Source organism: Trichoderma aggressivum (genome assembly GCF_033847375.1).
Source record: "Trichoderma aggressivum f. europaeum strain CBS 100526 chromosome Unknown scaffold_035, whole genome shotgun sequence".
Lineage (NCBI taxonomy): Eukaryota > Fungi > Ascomycota > Sordariomycetes > Hypocreales > Hypocreaceae > Trichoderma > Trichoderma aggressivum.
In genome coordinates, this window is record NW_026946401.1 from 236135 (window position 1) to 251930 (window position 15796).

Below are 15796 nucleotides of genomic sequence, written 5' to 3' on the forward strand. Positions count from 1 at the left end.
CATATAGCCTCACATTCACATCAGCTGAACTTAAATACAAACGTGCCAAGGCTCTCTGGTCATTCAACTCAAAGCTTTCTATTCATCGTTTGTATTTTACTCTGCCACAAAACACCAACTTCATACAATTCTACAGTACCATCTTTGTCTAGACATCTATGGCAATAGTCTCTTGGGTGTTCTCGGGTAATAGGCGGCCAAGTGCACGCTGGGTAGGGCAAGATACCACGCAACCACACGGTCAAGACCGATACCACCTCCACCGTGAGGAGGCACACCAGCCTCGCGGAAGACTCCAATGTACTCCTTGATTCCGGCGCTGGTGGGGTCGACTCCCTTGTAGCGAATGCGAGCCTCAAGCTCATCGGGGTCGGCAATACGCTCACCACCAGACAAGATCTCCTGTCCACGCAGGAACATGTCGAACGCGTTGGTGACGGGTTCCTTGGGGTCGCTAGCAGGGTCAACCTTGGCATAGAAGGGTCTCGCGGATTCGGGGAACTTGTCGACTGCGAAGAAGTCGGTCTTGTATTTCTCGCGAATCAGAGCACCCAATGCCTTCTCCTGTGGTGTTGACATATCCTCATCGTCACGGACGTTGCGAAATTCCTCGGGGCCCTCTTCACGAAGCAGCTTCTGGGCCTCTGCGAATGTCAAGCGCAGTTCTTTTCCAGGCTCGGGGAGGAGAATCTCGGGGGAAGGATAGACGGAACGAACGACTTCGATTTCGGCAGCGCAGTTCTCTATAGTGATTGATCAGTACAATGACGTTGGTGAGAGCAGCAAGTCAACGGCTGGGATAAAGAAACATACTCTCAATGCCACGGAAAATGTGCAACAGCACGCCTTCCAGTACGGAAAGGACTTCGTGGTAGTCCTTGCGAATCTCCATCTCCAAATCGAGACCAGTGAACTGAGGAAATTAGTGAGTTGGCATGCAAATCACAGAGGATGAAAACAGCAAGGAGGACACAGCAGGCATACCTCAGTCATGTGTCTCGGGGTGTTGGAGTTCTCGGCTCTGAACACGGGCCCAATGCTGAAGACGCGCTTTCGGCCACCAGCAATCTCAAACTGCTTATAGAACTGCGGTGACTGGGCAAGGTAGGCCTTTTGGTTGAAGTAGGGCATGGCGAAAACGCCGGCACCACCTTCGGAAGCAGCGCCGATGAGGCAGGGCGGCTCAAACTCCTTGAAGCCGCGCTCCCTCAGGTAATCACGGAACAAGTGCTTGACCTCGACACGAATATCCTACAACCTGCAGTTAGCGCGCATTGAAACCACCCGGATCCGTCTGTATATAAAACGTACGGCAATGGCCTGCTGGACGGGCGATCGCTTGTGCATGACAATGTTGTCCAAGTGAGTCAGCATGGAAGCGGCCGGAGGGCCGCCCTCAGCCTCCTTCTCCTGGGCACCCTCCTCGGGCTTGACCTCCTCATCGCTAAAGTTTGTGACGGCCCGGTTCGCCGCGGCCAAGGTCATGCCCAGGGTAGCCGGGGCGGCAGAAATGACAAAGATCTTGGAGATGTGCAGCTCAAAGTCGGACACGCGGCAGCTCTTGACGGGAGCAAAGGGCTTCTCGACCGTCGCCTCGACCGTGACAAAGCTCTCGGGGTTGACGGCCCCCGCCCACTTGACCATGCGCTTGCTGATGACGGGGGTCGAGTCGCCCTCCTTGACGTCGCCCGTGGCCGCGACAATGCCCTGGATGGCCCAATTGCCCTCCTCGCGCAGCTCGACAAAGGCCATCTTTGCGCCCTGCATGCGCGTGTTCTGCAGCCACGCCCGGATGACGACCTTGTTTCCGATATGGGACTCGCTGATGGATCGAAGGGTGACGTCCTCAGCATCGGCCGAGAAGGACTTGAGCAGGGCCGGAGTGGCGGGGCCGTAGAAGTCTTTGGCGGGGTCTTCCTCGGGCTCGTTGGAGGTTGAAGCCACTGCAATTCGTTCGGCCGCTCGCTGGGCTTTCAGCGCCTCCTTCTTGGCCTTGGCCTCAGCCTTCTTGGCGGCCTTCTTTGAGGGACCAGCCTCGGCATCGGCGGCGGCGTTGTCGCTTGGAGGAACGGCGGGTTTCGTCTCTTCAGCCATTTTGGAATTTACGGATGTCAAAAAGGTTGATACGGTATCACGACCGTGGTGGGGTAGGTGTTTCTTGAATATGTTTTCTTGGAGGGGCAGCGGATGAGTCATCCGGCAGCCGTCACGTGAAGATGCGGTATACATCGGGAGATGTTGATCAACTGTGAGTCAGGCCATTGGATGCAGTGGTGTGAAGGTATTGATTGAATGCATCACCCAATGAAAAGACATGTTGGACTACTCGAGAGTGACATGGAGCTTCATGAGAGCGAGATTCGGAGCAGCGGCGATGACGTGACGTGGTGGGCATCGGCAAGACAAGATGTAACATGACATGTTTCTGGCTGACTGAATGTTGTTCAAAGTTCAATTCTAGCTTGTTTTGTATTATGGCCCTACCAGAATTTCCAATTGTTCATGAATTCGTTTCATCTTTAGATATAATGTGGAAAAGACTTCAAAGGAGGTTATTGCAGCGTCTACTTTCCGGATGCGTCAATCTCGCAGAACGCCTTGAACGTGGTAAACTCCTCGTCCTGCCCGACTGCGGATTCCAGCACCAATTCCGCGGTAGATCCGACGAAAAACACGTAACCCTCCTGAATCTCCTGTTTTGTCGGTCCCACGGCGATTGTGCCCTTGCCACCGGTGCAGATGACGATGCTGGGGCCCTCCAAGGGGTCGAAGGTGGCCTTGGCTCCCTCTCCGCGAAGCAGACTGCGCACAACGCTAAACTCCTCAATCGGAGGATCGTACAGCAAGACTGAAGACCCGGAGCTGTAGGCGGTTCGGTTCAGCGTCGCATAGGGATATTCGGTAGGAGTCATCTTTTGCTCGTCGATGGGCGCATAGTTGTAGGTGAGCATGTCGACCAGGGTGGGTACGTCCTTGAACTTGGGTGTAAGACCAGCACGGACGACATTGTCGGACGCTGCCATGCATTCGATAATGTCACCGGAGACATAGGCGTGGATGTCGTCGGCGACGAGGAACAGCGCCTCGCCGGGTTGTAGCGTGACAAAGTTGAGGAAGAAGAGGACGAAGATGCCAATGTCGGAGCCAAACTGGCCGTTGAGGCGAGTGACAAGCTCGGCGAGGACGGCGCCCTTTGTGGATGACACACCACCGGCAGCGAAGTCGGCGCCCCCAGACTCGGCGAGCGCAACGAGGCTGGCGGTTTCTCTGTCAATGTCTTCGGGAGAGGACGACATCAATCCTCCAAACGCCGCCTGCAGCGCCTTCTTCTTGGCCGCCTCGTCGCCACCCTCTTGCTTGGCAGCCTCCACGAACTGGGACGCCTCGCTCTCTCCGACCAGAGCCCTCAACGGCTTCACCGTCTCCAGGAAGTGGGCAATCTCTCCCAGAGGCCTAAATCCGCAGAGTCCCTCAAAGGGGGTGATTGCAATGGCCATCTCGGGCTTGTGGTTGTCGTCGGGGTAGTTTTTGGAGTCCCGGGCGTGGAGCTGCTCGGCGAGCTTCTTGTTGGGATGGGCCTGGATGGAGAGGGCCTTGTTGATGGACAAGACCTTGAAGAGGAAGGGCAGCTTGGAGCCATATCTGGAAGCGACGGGCTGGGAGAGGAGGAGCTGGTTCTCGGCGCAGAGATCGAGGAGGGTTCGGCCGGTGGTGAGGTCTTTGGAGGGGTTGGAGGGGTGAGTGCCCATCCACAGCTGCGAAGAAGCCAAGGGTCAGCGGTTGGAGAAGAGAAGACGAGTTGGACGATTAATCAGAACCGCATGTATACCTCGGCGTAGGGCTTGTCGGCCTGGATGGACAGATTGTCTGAGGGCGTGGCAGCGGCGAATCTGGCGGCGGCGGACTCGCTCCCCTTTTTGCCCCATTCGTACGAGTTGACGCCGCACTGCAGACGGATGAGAGGGACCTGCATTTTCGTTGATGCTGATGGTGCTGTTGTTTCGAAGAGGATGAATGAGGGTATCTGGAATTGATTAAGGAGACGAGATGAAAGGATGTGGAAGGCGTTTGTGATGATGGAGCTGTGATGGGAGCTTGGATCTTGCAGAGCTCGACTCTCTTCAGCGCTTCTACTGTCCTGTACTGCACTATTGCCGGTTGTTACCCCGCCGCCCCGCCAACAGAAAGTTGGAACCCCGCTGTGGATCTGCTGTTGCACTGCATTCCATTAATTCTTGAGCATGTACGGCCCTTGTTGAGCTCGTATTATAAGGTCCAGTGGCAAAGGTTCATGATGCAGTGTAAGCTGGATGCCAATGTTGTATCAGTCTAGTCATGAGAGTACCTTGAGAATAACAAAGAACAAGAAAGAAACAAAAGACACAAATCCAGTCTCAGAGGTATAATGATCCGTGTGTCCAAACGCCCAGCTCATAGCAATGACAGTAACAGTAACACCAACAGTATTGAACCCATCCGCGGCCAATGATATCATCGACAGCCTAAAATAAAGCACAAGCCCAGCCCAGCCCATGGCCTCCCAAAGGGGAATCAATCTCTTGCAACAAAGCCATTTGATCCGTTTACCGTCCATCCGGTTAAAACAAAACAAAACAAAAATACAGATACCAGTTGTTCTTGTTCTCGTAAGCCAAGTCTTGTCTGTGTAGTGTGTTGTGTGCGTGTATACCCGATTCCCGCCGCCGTGAACGATCCAAGTCAATAACCATCATCCTCTCTTCTTCTTCTCTCCCTCATTCACGTCACATTCACACCAACCCCCAGGCCAGTATCCCGGCCAAACAGCTCACCACCGCCAGCACCACGCGAACATCCGTCCTCGTCGTCGGCGCATCCGCCTTGAGAACCGGCACGTGCCACCCGCAGTGTTCCTGGCCGCCGATGGTGTCGCAGGTGTAAAAGGTCGTCATGCTGTAGCCCATCTTGGCCAGCTGGGAATCCTGGTCCGGCGGCGGCGTGACGATGGGCTTGTAGGGGGGAGGGGAGGAAGACGCCGAGGAGGAGGAGGAGGAGGAGGAGGAGGAGGAGGAGGAGGAGGAGGAACCCTGTACTCCGGCGGCCTCGATGAGCTGGACAAACCGCTTCGGGAGCCTCTCGGGCGCTGTCGAGGTCGCTGGCGATGCACCTGGAGCTCGAGCGGCGCCTTCGGTGGCTGGTGGGGTCTCGCTGCCGAGGCCCGGCGATGGCGCTGGTGCTGATGCTGATGCGACTGAAGAGGGTCTTTTTCTGTTCCGCGAGGGCGCGAGTTGCGGCGGCGTCTGTACCGCTGAAGGCGCTGAAGGCGCTGAAGGTGCTGAAGATGCTGTAATGATAGAGGCAGAATGTGTTGCTGGAAGCGCAAAGGCCGGGCCGGTGAGAGTGCTGAAGAAGAAGAGAAGAGAAACGCACAACAGGGCACAGGACCATGACTGGCGCCTCGAGTGTCGCATGACAGCGCCTGTGAGCAGCTCCAGCTGGGATGGGCCGGCCCCACTGCGGAAACTCTGGAGCTCGGGGCAATTGGAGATGGTAGACGTCAGCGAGTCTCAACCCTGCAAAGGGATCCTGCAAAGGGGAGAAGAAATAAAAAATAAAAAAAACAAGGAAAAGCTGATTTGCTTCGAGATCGGATCTTGGCTCAGCTGAAACACCGCCTTGATGTAATTGCACAGCGCAGAGAGCAGAGCAGCGCAATGGGAAATCAGGCGCCGGAGCAGACGATTAAATCGGGGAATCGTGACAATCGCAATATCGCCCCCCCAACGAGTGAGAAAGTTTGTTGTGCTCTGACCCGAGATACACAAAAAGGAAAAGCTTAAAATAGTTGAGAGAAGAGAGAAATTTAAATCTGAAAAAAAAAAAAAAAAAAAAAAAAGAGAGATTTAAATCGAAGAGACAAAAGAAAGAAGCAAACAACGTGGGATGAGTCAATCCGGTCATTCATTCGTGCCCGACGAACGAGCGCTGACGACCTCTTGTTGTCAAACAAAACACACCACACACAGCATTCTCGTCACTGTTTCACTGTCCTTCATCAACGCCCTTGATATATCCCACATATAACACCGCAGTCAGTCACTGTGATGCTGCCTTTGTTAGACAAACCAAGTAAATCCATCTCCTGCACCACAGTATCTATCCTCTGCACTTAAAAAACTGCATCCTCTCTCACCAATGCATCCCCCTACCATCACCAACCGACCAACCGAAAAAACAGCGTCTGTTGCTCCGACGAAATGCAAAATCCCCAAAACGCACCGCTTCAGCCTCAAATGGTTGGCTGGCGATCGTCCCCTTGTAACCCCCCCGTCCATGCAACCCTCCCCCCCCCCTCTCTCACCCGCACATCAGCCCTGCCTGTCCAATTCCTTGGCTCCAGGTGTGCTCACACTACAGTACATGGATGTAATACAATACACGGACACTTTAATTGTTCCGCAGCCCACTCGCTATTCGAACTTGGTGCTTGGCTCACCTTCCCGCCAGCTGTGAGTGGGTTCAACCATCGCCAGCTCATTGACTGAACTAGATCAAGGCCAGCCCAGCCAATCATGCCACCAACACCTCAGCCATGTGATGCTCGACGCGGTGAAACGCGCCGCCGTCAAACCGCCTCAAAACATGGCTGCAGCTGCCTGGCTGCCTGGGAAGCAGTGCGAGTAGTACCGCCAAGAAGTGACGCTGCACCAGAATGCTTGTTTGCTTGCAAGATGATGAAGCGGGAAATATGTACATGTACTCGGTGGGTTGCATGCTCGAGGCTCTCCCTAACACTATATATAGCATTGAGAGCTGTTACGACCACTTACACGAGAAATCGCAATTGAGTCTCCCCTCTATATCTGCTTGTTAATACAAATTCATATTGTTCAGCTTTCCTACATCACAGCAGAAACGTAATGGATAGTGGTCAACAACTCCAATGATTGATTGATAAGCTCCATGTTGTTGTATACAAAGACCCTTCTCGAACAACAAGACTGTGTGAGACTAAGACCAAAACAGTCTCCTGCTCAAAGAAGCTCAGGTGACGCCTTGAGAAAAAGGACCATGATGCAACATTTGTTCTATGCGAGATTCCAAGACGATTACCCTTCTTGGACCTACGCCGCCGTCCTATAAAACCCGACTATGCGTATCTCGGGGTGGATTTCCACCGCTTCGGGGCTCAATCAAGCGGAAAGCGTGCAGCCATTTACAACGGCGATGCCTTCATCGCTCGTATTGTCGTTGCCGGCGATGCGGTCGATTCCAGACGAACCCCTGGCGTTCGTTGCCGCCTTGGGAAACAAGCATTGTTTTATGAAGCTTGACCTTCCTCCTGGTAAGCGCTAGCCCGGCTACGATGTGCCGGAGATGTGTATGCTGTGCATGAAACTCCGCAGGGATCCCACTACTTGCCCAAGTGAGAAGCAATGATTCCATCACGGCGAAAGTTCCCCTGATTGTTGGCTGCAATAGGCAATTGCATCGAAGACGTGTGTACAAAAAAGTTGGGCAGTTGGTATCAAGGCATATAAAAAGAACATGAGAGACGTGCGACTGGTATACATCATTTCAATCAAAAGATCGCCATCATCAGACCTTTTCTCTCTTCTATAACTAACTCCTCGTTCTTTCCAGCCACCTTTGAAAGATATTTTTAATACTTGTCCCTATTTATATCAAAGATCAATATGAAGCTTTTCACCCTATCTCTCCATCTCCTGGCCCTTGAAGTGCATCTCGCCAGTGCCGCCCCCAAGCCGCAGAATCCTAGCAAAGGCGAGCTATACTTTCTTCAAGATAACCCAACGGGATCATCAGTGGTTTCACTGAGCATTGGCCGCGATGGCAAGCTGTCCGCACCGCGCCACACATCTACAGGTGGCAGAGGCTTCGGTATTGCCGGCGCGAATGGTCAACTTGTTCCTGGTAAGCAGCAGGATAGAAGCCGAGATGAACACAAGGCCAATGCTAACCGCTGATATCAGCTGGATTGCACTCTCAAGACGCCCTCGTTGTGGATTACCCTTGGCTGCTCACTTTGAATTCCGGTTCAAACACAGTCTCGCTGTTCGAAATCCCCGCAAACGACCCTTCGCGACCTGTGTTGGCCGGAAAGCCCGTCTCAACCAGCGGCGAATATCCCAACACGGTGGCGCTCTCAGCCAAGCATAGACTTGCATGTGTGGCCAACAGCGGTGCCGTCCCCGGCGTGCAATGCTATTCCATCTCCAAACAGGCCCGTCTCGAGCCCCTGGGCAAGCTGAAGCCGTTGAAAGTCAACCAGCCAACGCCCCCTCCCGCAGCAGCGGGCACCGTCTCCGATATCCTCTTCAACCCTTCCCAGACCGCCATCTTCGTCACAGTCAAGGGAGACGGCAGCAACAACAACACAACCCCGGGCTACATCTACGTCTACCCGTTGATCAACGGCGTACCAAGCGACCACCCCGTTATTTCCCGGCCGTCGCAGTTGCACGCCGACTTTGCTCTGACCTTCATCTCGGACAGACGCGCAGTCATCGCAGACACCACCTTTGGCGCCGCGTTCCTCGACATCGCACATGATTACAAAGTCAGCGTGAGCCGTGTCATCGACGTCGCCGGCCAGATGGCCACTTGCTGGATCAAGTACGTGCCCGAATACGACCTCGTGTTCCTGGGCGACGGCGGAGTTGCCGACATCACCGTGCTGGACGCCGCGAGCGAAAAGATCAAGTACGTTATCCCGCTTCCCGCTGCATCGGGCGGTTCCTTTGATTTCGCCTTTGTGGGCAACCATCTTTATACTCGCAAGGGAAATTCTGCCGTCTCGGTCCTCGACTTGAGTGAAAGCGATAAGCGCATTCCTAAGCTTGTTGAACTGTATAACACGAGTTCTATCGGAGCTGCCGCCGACTTTAACGGCATGGCGATACTTACTTATTAAGATGGATTGGAGATTTTTTTTTTTTTTTTAATATTGCTAGTTAAAATATTGTAATGAGGTAGTTATTGAATCATGATGTATAATTGTTTGTTATATCGAAAACTGCAACGTACTAGAGCTGCTTACTGTATGGAGACGGTGAGGGGTACAACTATGTTTTCTCATATTAATCTTTCTAGCTATTGTTTATACACAGTTTGACCTAGAGATGGTATCATCACCGACAGGCTCTTCGTGAAACCCCAAGTAGCAACTACATGTATCATTTATTGTCACATAATGAAGCCACCTCAGGGAGCATTCCTTCTCCCTCTCCGCCCTTTATGCTTGCTCACGGGGCTCACAAGCGGCGCCATCGCAAGAGCCTCGTTATTCAATCTCCTTCGCCGGCTGACTCTAGATGGAGCCGCCACCGCGGGCTTCGTCGTGGTTTTACCCGACACGTCTCTCTCATGTCGGGGACCCTTCCTCACCCATCCAGGGCCCGTGGGCAGCAAGCCTCTCTTCCGCACCGGGTCCACCTTCTCGCTCTCTGATTCATTGCTCTCATCAGGCACACCGTTGCTCGAGGCTGGGCTGGAGCTCAAGACAATAATCTGACTTCCAGCCGGAATAGTAAACTGTGATTTGCCCTCCTTGGCCTTGTCAGATTGAGAAAGGGAAATCCGGGGTGCGGGAAGGTCTTGATTCAAAAGGTGCGCGGATAACGGTGGTTGAGTCGCGTTAGGAAATAGTTTTCCCCCCACTACTGCTTCTTCCTCTGGCTCTTCCTTTGCGGGTAGGGCATCCGATTCATGTCCCTCGTCAAGCTTGCGCATCGCTTCTTCGTATTCCACGTCCCGTGCGGGCATAGATTGGCTTGCTGATACCGAAGGTGTCTCTCTCTTTCTCCCGGAACTTTGTGTCGCCTGAGCTGACATGAATATCTGCTCTAGTGATGGAAACGGGCTGCTGCTCGAGGGGCTGGATGGTGTGCTCTGGGATTTCGAGTGGCTCTCTATCGGTGTGGTCTCGCGTAGTTGTGGTAATGTTTCGGGGATAATCGTGTCGTGCGCGCCCTCTGCAAGGGAATAGCTCGTTCGTGGTTGTCGCCCACTCGGGATGCTGAACTGCGAAGAGGCAATGACCAAGTTTGAGTCGCTCGCTATCGACGCACCATTGTCCCCGTCCGTCGAATCTTGTCCTTGTTCCTCTCTCTCCTCCTCTACCCCTCCTCCATTATCTTCAGACGACTCTGTCTTCTTCGATGCGAGCGTGCCAGAATTCGAAACATCTTCTGCCGCGGCATCCGCTAGGCTAGGTCCTAGTTCTGCCTCTTGGTCAGCAGCTGTCTCGTCTCCACGCTCTACCCAACGATTCAGCTTTGGAGAGTATGCATTTGGGGGGTTGGCGGCGGCGGTCAGCACGTGCTCCGATTGAGCGTCTACTGCTTTGGGGTGGTGGTGGCCAATGTGCTCGAAGCTGTTGCTGGCAGTGGATATTTGCACTTCGGACATGGAAAGGTCCAGCCTCGGCAGTCGTTGACCAGACTGTATTGAAGCCGTCTCTAGGTTGGCTTGTGTGCCAAGAGAATCGTGCATCAAATCATCTTCAATGGCAGCTCGCACCCGTCCCGTGCTGAATCCGCTCTCCAAGGAATCTTGTCCCGACTGGAATTCGCTTACCTTGTCGTGGGCCGACGGCATCTGCTCTTCTGGAGCCGCTGCTACAGCATCCGTGGATGTTTGAGCCCCTTCGCTGGCGGGTGCTTGTTGCAGAATGCGAGGCTCAATCATCTCTGCCCACTGTAGTGACCTGAACCCTGTGTCCTCTTCTTCACCATCCTCTTCCAGCTCGTCGGGAACCTCGAATTTGCCGTATACTCGCTCTCCAGTGATCTCGTCGTACGTCTTTTCGTTGTCTTCGCGGTCTCGCCTTGCCAGAATGACGTGAACGGCACCGTCGTCGCCTCCAGGGGCTATCAAGCCGGTAACGGGCAACATCTCGGGTTGCCAATTCGTAGCTTTTGACATGACCAGTTGATTCCACGTAATGACCATGCCATGCTTGGCGGACGCAGGTTCTAGAAGAGGCAGCGCCTTGACGTCTTTGGGTAAAGACGGAAGATCGTCCACATCTGTGAATTGGCTGCTCTTGGCGGGTGCTTCGTCATAGTCGAGTACCACGTCTTGCTCATCTTGGTTTACGCTGCCATGCTGCAAGCTCGCAGACTTTCCCTTCTTCTTTTTGCTCTTCTTCCTGGTCTCTGCCACATACTCTTGCTCAGCTTCATCGTCGTAGTAATATGTCGAGTCATCGTAGGATGTGTCAGCTTGGTAGTTTTCTGACGCGCGCTTCCGTTTTTTCATGGCACCATAGTTCTGTTGGGGATCCCAACGCTGGACAAAGGGAAATGGAGGCTCGCTGAGTGTCATGTTCTCATGGCAGCACTCCACGGCTTTGTAGATGATCTTTTCCCTCCACGCATCTGGATCTTCGTCCTCGTTGTCGTCCTGCGGCTGGTCATTGTTATCGTCTGCACCGGCGTCCTGCACTCGTGGGTTGACAAGAGGTCGGACATCTTTCATCAGACTGTCGCGAATTTTCTGCTCGTCTGCTTTGTTTGCTGGGGCCTTCAAGCCCAGGGCACCAAACACAAGTCGCCGACCTGCGCCCATATCCACACGAGCGTGACGCTTTGCTGGCTCATCTTTGGGCTCCGGCACCTCTGTCTCCTCTGCATTCGGGACATTCGCGTTCCTCCCTCGCGAATCTTCTTCCGGCGCCGCATCCAGAGAAGGAGCATCTTCCATCCCCGCTTCGCTGTGTGCATCGTCACCCTCGTGAGTTTCATCAAGAATGGCAGCCAGGAGGGCTTTCTTTCGCGCCAAGAAATCTTCGCTCACGGCGTCCTCTCCAGCGCTGTTTGCCAACTTGGGTGACTCAGGATCTAGCCCTTTCGAAGCCTTGAGGCGTCTCCTTCTAGCATTTCGCTTTTGCGTTCGCGTAAGGCCTTCGACCTGCGCTTTGGCAGGTGTCTGAACGTGGGGTTGAGATGCAATGGCGGCATAACGCTGTTGAGTTGGTACCGGCACAGGTTGTTTGGATGAGATTTCTTCCACTTCGGATTCAGGTTCAGGTTCAGATTCAGATTCCGACTCAGATTCTGACTCGGACTCAGACTCGGATTCAGGCTCAGATGAATTCGATAAACTAGCCTCGCTGCTACTCACATCGGACGAACTTTCGGCCTGATCCTTGTGGCCAGTCTGAGTATTTTGCCCTGCATCGATGCTACTGCCGTCGCTGTCGTCATCAGAGCTTTCGTTTGACGAGGCACCGCTTGATTCATCACTGGCAGAGTTTATCGCCGGATGGTTGGTGGCCTGGCCGTTTTCTTCCTCGCCTGACGATTCGTTGTCTAGAGAATCATCGCCAGAGCCGCTTGACGAGTCGCTCTCTGAATCACTTTCGGAATCGCTGTTGGAATCCTCTGCCGCTTCTGCATCGTCAAGATCTGAGTCGTCCTTGATAAACCAACTCTGCCTCATTTTTGGGGGAGGGATCGGAACACCGTTTGTTGTAGAATCTTCCGAATCGTCGACTTCTTGAATGAGTGGCTTTTTGGCTACCCCCCTGAGATTGTCAAAGGAGGGCAATTTCCCCTGTTCAACCGGCCTGGCGACGCTACCACTCCCATCGTGACGTGCGAATGGAGCGAGATGAAAATAAGAATCGTCCATCATTTGGTCAAAGGTGCAAAGGGGTTCGCGAAGCATGCTAAGCGATAGGTACGCCTTTCTCAAATCCTTGTTCGTTCGGTTGAGAATTACCCTGATATCTGCGTTCAACTCGGGGAAGGCTGTCTGAAATACGGTCATGAGGATTTCCACAGGTACGTTGGTGTAATCTTTCGCGGTTGGTGCGGCTGACTGGGCTGCCATGCCCAAAGGACGAACTCTCCTCGATGGATCAAGGCGTCGACCTATGTCGAATGCGTCACGTAGGTCGTCTGTTTCATCATCTCCCTCTTCGCATTGAGGAGAATCGGAGTCATCTGCTTGAAGGCTGTGGATGTCGACGCCAGCTTCCTCTCTCAGCAATTGCAGTTCTCTTTGGAGATCCTCTTCGTCTCCCTCTCCGTCGCTATAATCATCCACGTCACTCTCTTCTAACAGATCTTCAACACGGGGTATTTCGTCAGAGGAGCTGCTTGGCACCGAACTCGAGTCATTATGAAAATCTCCATAGTCGTGCAAATCTTCGTCATCATCTTCATCATCTTCATCATCTTCATCGTCGTCATCGTAATACTGGTCCTGCTCCAGGCCGATGACGCGCGGCATCTTGGGGATCGAATAGAACGGGGGCGGCCGGCCTGGCGCAATCTCCTCTTCCTCGTCGTCATCCCCGGAAAAGACCCGAATACGTTTCCGTGGGGGTAATTCGATGTGAGGACGGTCGTGAGGAGGCCGCCGCCAAGCCCTGCCGAAAGGGAGGCCGTCGACCAAATGCCTTCCGTCGTCGGAGATTTGATGCCGCCCGCTGAGCCGCCGTCTTTTCAAGTCTTCGGTGAGGAGCGATCGAATACTATCAAAAGCAAGGTCAGATACGACAGAGAGAGAAGAAACAAGGGGGAAATCTCTCACAGGACTTGGTCTTCGTCTTTTAGGATGCGACCAACTTGCTGGAAATGCAGACACTCAAAGGGTTCGCCCTTTTCATCGGCAAGCTCCACGGCGTAGTCTTCAAGACCCCATTCGCCGCTCTCGAGAGGCACGACGTCGTTGACCTGCTCCAGAACTCTTGCAATGGTGAGGTCCTCGGAGCAGGAACACGGCCACAACAGCTTGACCTCTGGGAGACCGTGGCGGCGGATCACCAGCCGAAGGCGGATGTCCTGAGACTGCATGTTCGGCGGCGATGTTGACGTCAATGCAGCGGCATGACGGGTTTGGGCTGTTTGGAAGAGGCAGAAGAGTCGGAGAGGCGAGGAGACGTTGTTCAAAGCGTTGGAGAGATTCGAGCGACGGCGGAGATTTGGAGATGATTCAGTGGAGGTTTCAAGGTTCAAATGCTCTCTGCTGCCCCAGAGCTTCCAGCTGATTCAGAGAAAAATGCGCCTCTGGAGCTGCAGCCTTGACGCGCTGTAGAGACGCCCATCAGCTGCTCTGCTGCCTCGTCCTGCTGAAATTTCAGTGGAGCCGCCAGCGGTGGGACCCGGCATTGACTTTCAGCTGGACTCGAGGCACCGACGGATCTACATGTTTCATTTTGCTGGATTCGTTTGTATTGAATGTGGATTTTTATTTATTGATTTATTTACTATTTTTTTTTTTAATCTTCTAAAATCATCATTTTGTGCGCTCGGCATCGCTGGCTGGCAAATTATGTAGGTTTGCGGCTCGGCTGGCTGGCTGGCTTCCCTCCAGCCTACTAGTATTCAATCCAACTGGTATATACATGACCCCCAAAACAAAAGGTCAACCGACAAATAACAATCATGATTTCCATTTGGAACCGGAAAATGAAAAACAATAAACTCCATTTATGCTCCCCAATGCCCGAAAATCGAAACGAAAAATAGTACACATCGTCCTCTCCCTCATTGGTAATGCTCACACTACTGGGAAAGCCCTCCCATGTCTAGCATGTGGCCCATCTTCTCGATCTAGACAGCAATTGTCAGTAAACAGGCTCGTCCAAAAAAACAACCAAGAATCGTTCGTCTCTTACCTTTGTCTTCAGGTAGCCCTCGACTTCCTGGCTTCGGAAGCCGCCCTTGCCTTTCCATGATAGTGGCACCATGGCCACTCTCTCCTTTACGACAACCTCCCGGTTGGGTCCCTCAATGGCACGGATCTTGTCCGGGTTGTTGGTCAACAGACGCACGTCTTTCTGGCCCAGATCCCTGAGCATGGCGGTGGCCAAGCCGTAGCTTCGAGCATCAGCGGGGTGTCGCAGCAGCAGATTCGCCTCGACGGTATCGGATCCCAGGTCTTGCAGGTTATAGGCCTTGAGTTTCTCGCCAAGACCAATACCACGTCCCTCCTGTCGCAGATAGACGATGATGCCGCCCGCTTTATTGCCCGGCAACGCCATAAGTCGTGCAGCCTCGTCGAGCTGTTCGCCGCAGTCACACCGCGCAGACCACGCAGTCTCTCCGGTATAGCATTCCGAGTGTATTCGCACCAAAGGTATATCTTGGTTAGGCGTCCTCCCTTGCTGAGATTCCGTCTCCGATGAAGGGCCGCCCATGCCGCTGGTGGTCCGGCCGGGGTACAGCCGGCCTGTGTAGGCACCCCGAATCATGCGGTCCAGCTCGGTCTCGCCCTCGCGGGGGGCGTCCAGGGACTCGCTCCGGATGTGGTTGCCAAACACAATGGCCAAATGCTCCTTGTTGTCGACATTGTTGGTGTACAGATGGAGGAACATCTCGGTTCCGTTGACGGTGGGGATGCGGGCCCGGACAACGCATTGTACCTCGGGTAACGTCTCTAGCAGTCTCGGCTTCTTGCTACCACATCCCCCCGTTGCGATCGAGCTGTCGACCGGGATTCCTCGCAGGCCGGCGGTTGTGGGCGTCTGGTTTCCCGGGGTGGCCGGCGGAGTGAAGGCCGGTGAGAGGAGAGACGGCGGGGGCGGCTGAGTCTTGGGGGAGTCGACATGGCTGGACGACAGCGACAGATGGTCGATTGGCTGGCCATCGCGGCTCTGGGGAGTGTCGACTGCAGCGGTTCGGGGAGAGTAGAAGGAGGGCAGCTGAGTGCTGTCGGCAGCGGCTGATCTCGCATCCGACGTCATTGTGTAGTGAATGGGGCGCACGGCCTGTGTGTCGAGAGCTGAGGGCATTATATTAGCGGGATGCTTGATGTCTGATTGACTGACTCGACCGGATTCCAG

The 15796-nt window shown here is 53.9% G+C and overlaps 5 protein-coding genes across 5 annotated transcripts; 1 reads left to right on the forward strand and 4 right to left on the reverse strand.

Annotated features, from left to right (window-relative positions):
• Positions 1-156: 156 nt before the first annotated feature.
• Triagg1_7735 (uncharacterized protein) lies at positions 157-2094 on the reverse strand (the record flags this gene model as incomplete). The annotated part of the gene is made up of 4 exons (XM_062902503.1): positions 157-743; positions 814-913; positions 985-1251; positions 1312-2094. 4 exons carry the CDS (start codon positions 2092-2094, stop codon positions 157-159), a joined length of 1737 nt encoding a protein of 578 aa, XP_062753321.1.
• A 470-nt stretch (positions 2095-2564) lies between these two features.
• Positions 2565-3973, reverse strand: Triagg1_7736 (uncharacterized protein; the record flags this gene model as incomplete). The annotated part of the gene is made up of 2 exons (XM_062902504.1): positions 2565-3755; positions 3830-3973. 2 exons carry the CDS (start codon positions 3971-3973, stop codon positions 2565-2567), a joined length of 1335 nt encoding a protein of 444 aa, XP_062753322.1.
• A 785-nt stretch (positions 3974-4758) lies between these two features.
• Triagg1_7737 (uncharacterized protein) lies at positions 4759-5427 on the reverse strand (the record flags this gene model as incomplete). The annotated part of the gene is made up of 1 exon (XM_062902505.1): positions 4759-5427. One exon carries the CDS (start codon positions 5425-5427, stop codon positions 4759-4761), a length of 669 nt encoding a protein of 222 aa, XP_062753323.1.
• A 2249-nt stretch (positions 5428-7676) lies between these two features.
• On the forward strand, positions 7677-8914 carry Triagg1_7738 (uncharacterized protein; the record flags this gene model as incomplete). The annotated part of the gene is made up of 2 exons (XM_062902507.1): positions 7677-7914; positions 7974-8914. The coding sequence occupies 2 exons, from the start codon at positions 7677-7679 to the stop codon at positions 8912-8914; spliced, it is 1179 nt and encodes a 392-aa protein (XP_062753324.1).
• A 290-nt stretch (positions 8915-9204) lies between these two features.
• Positions 9205-15745, reverse strand: Triagg1_7739 (uncharacterized protein; the record flags this gene model as incomplete). Its single annotated transcript, XM_062902508.1, has 4 exons — positions 9205-13483; positions 13543-13995; positions 14518-14564; positions 14630-15745. 4 exons carry the CDS (start codon positions 15743-15745, stop codon positions 9205-9207), a joined length of 5895 nt encoding a protein of 1964 aa, XP_062753325.1.
• Positions 15746-15796: the final 51 nt, after the last annotated feature.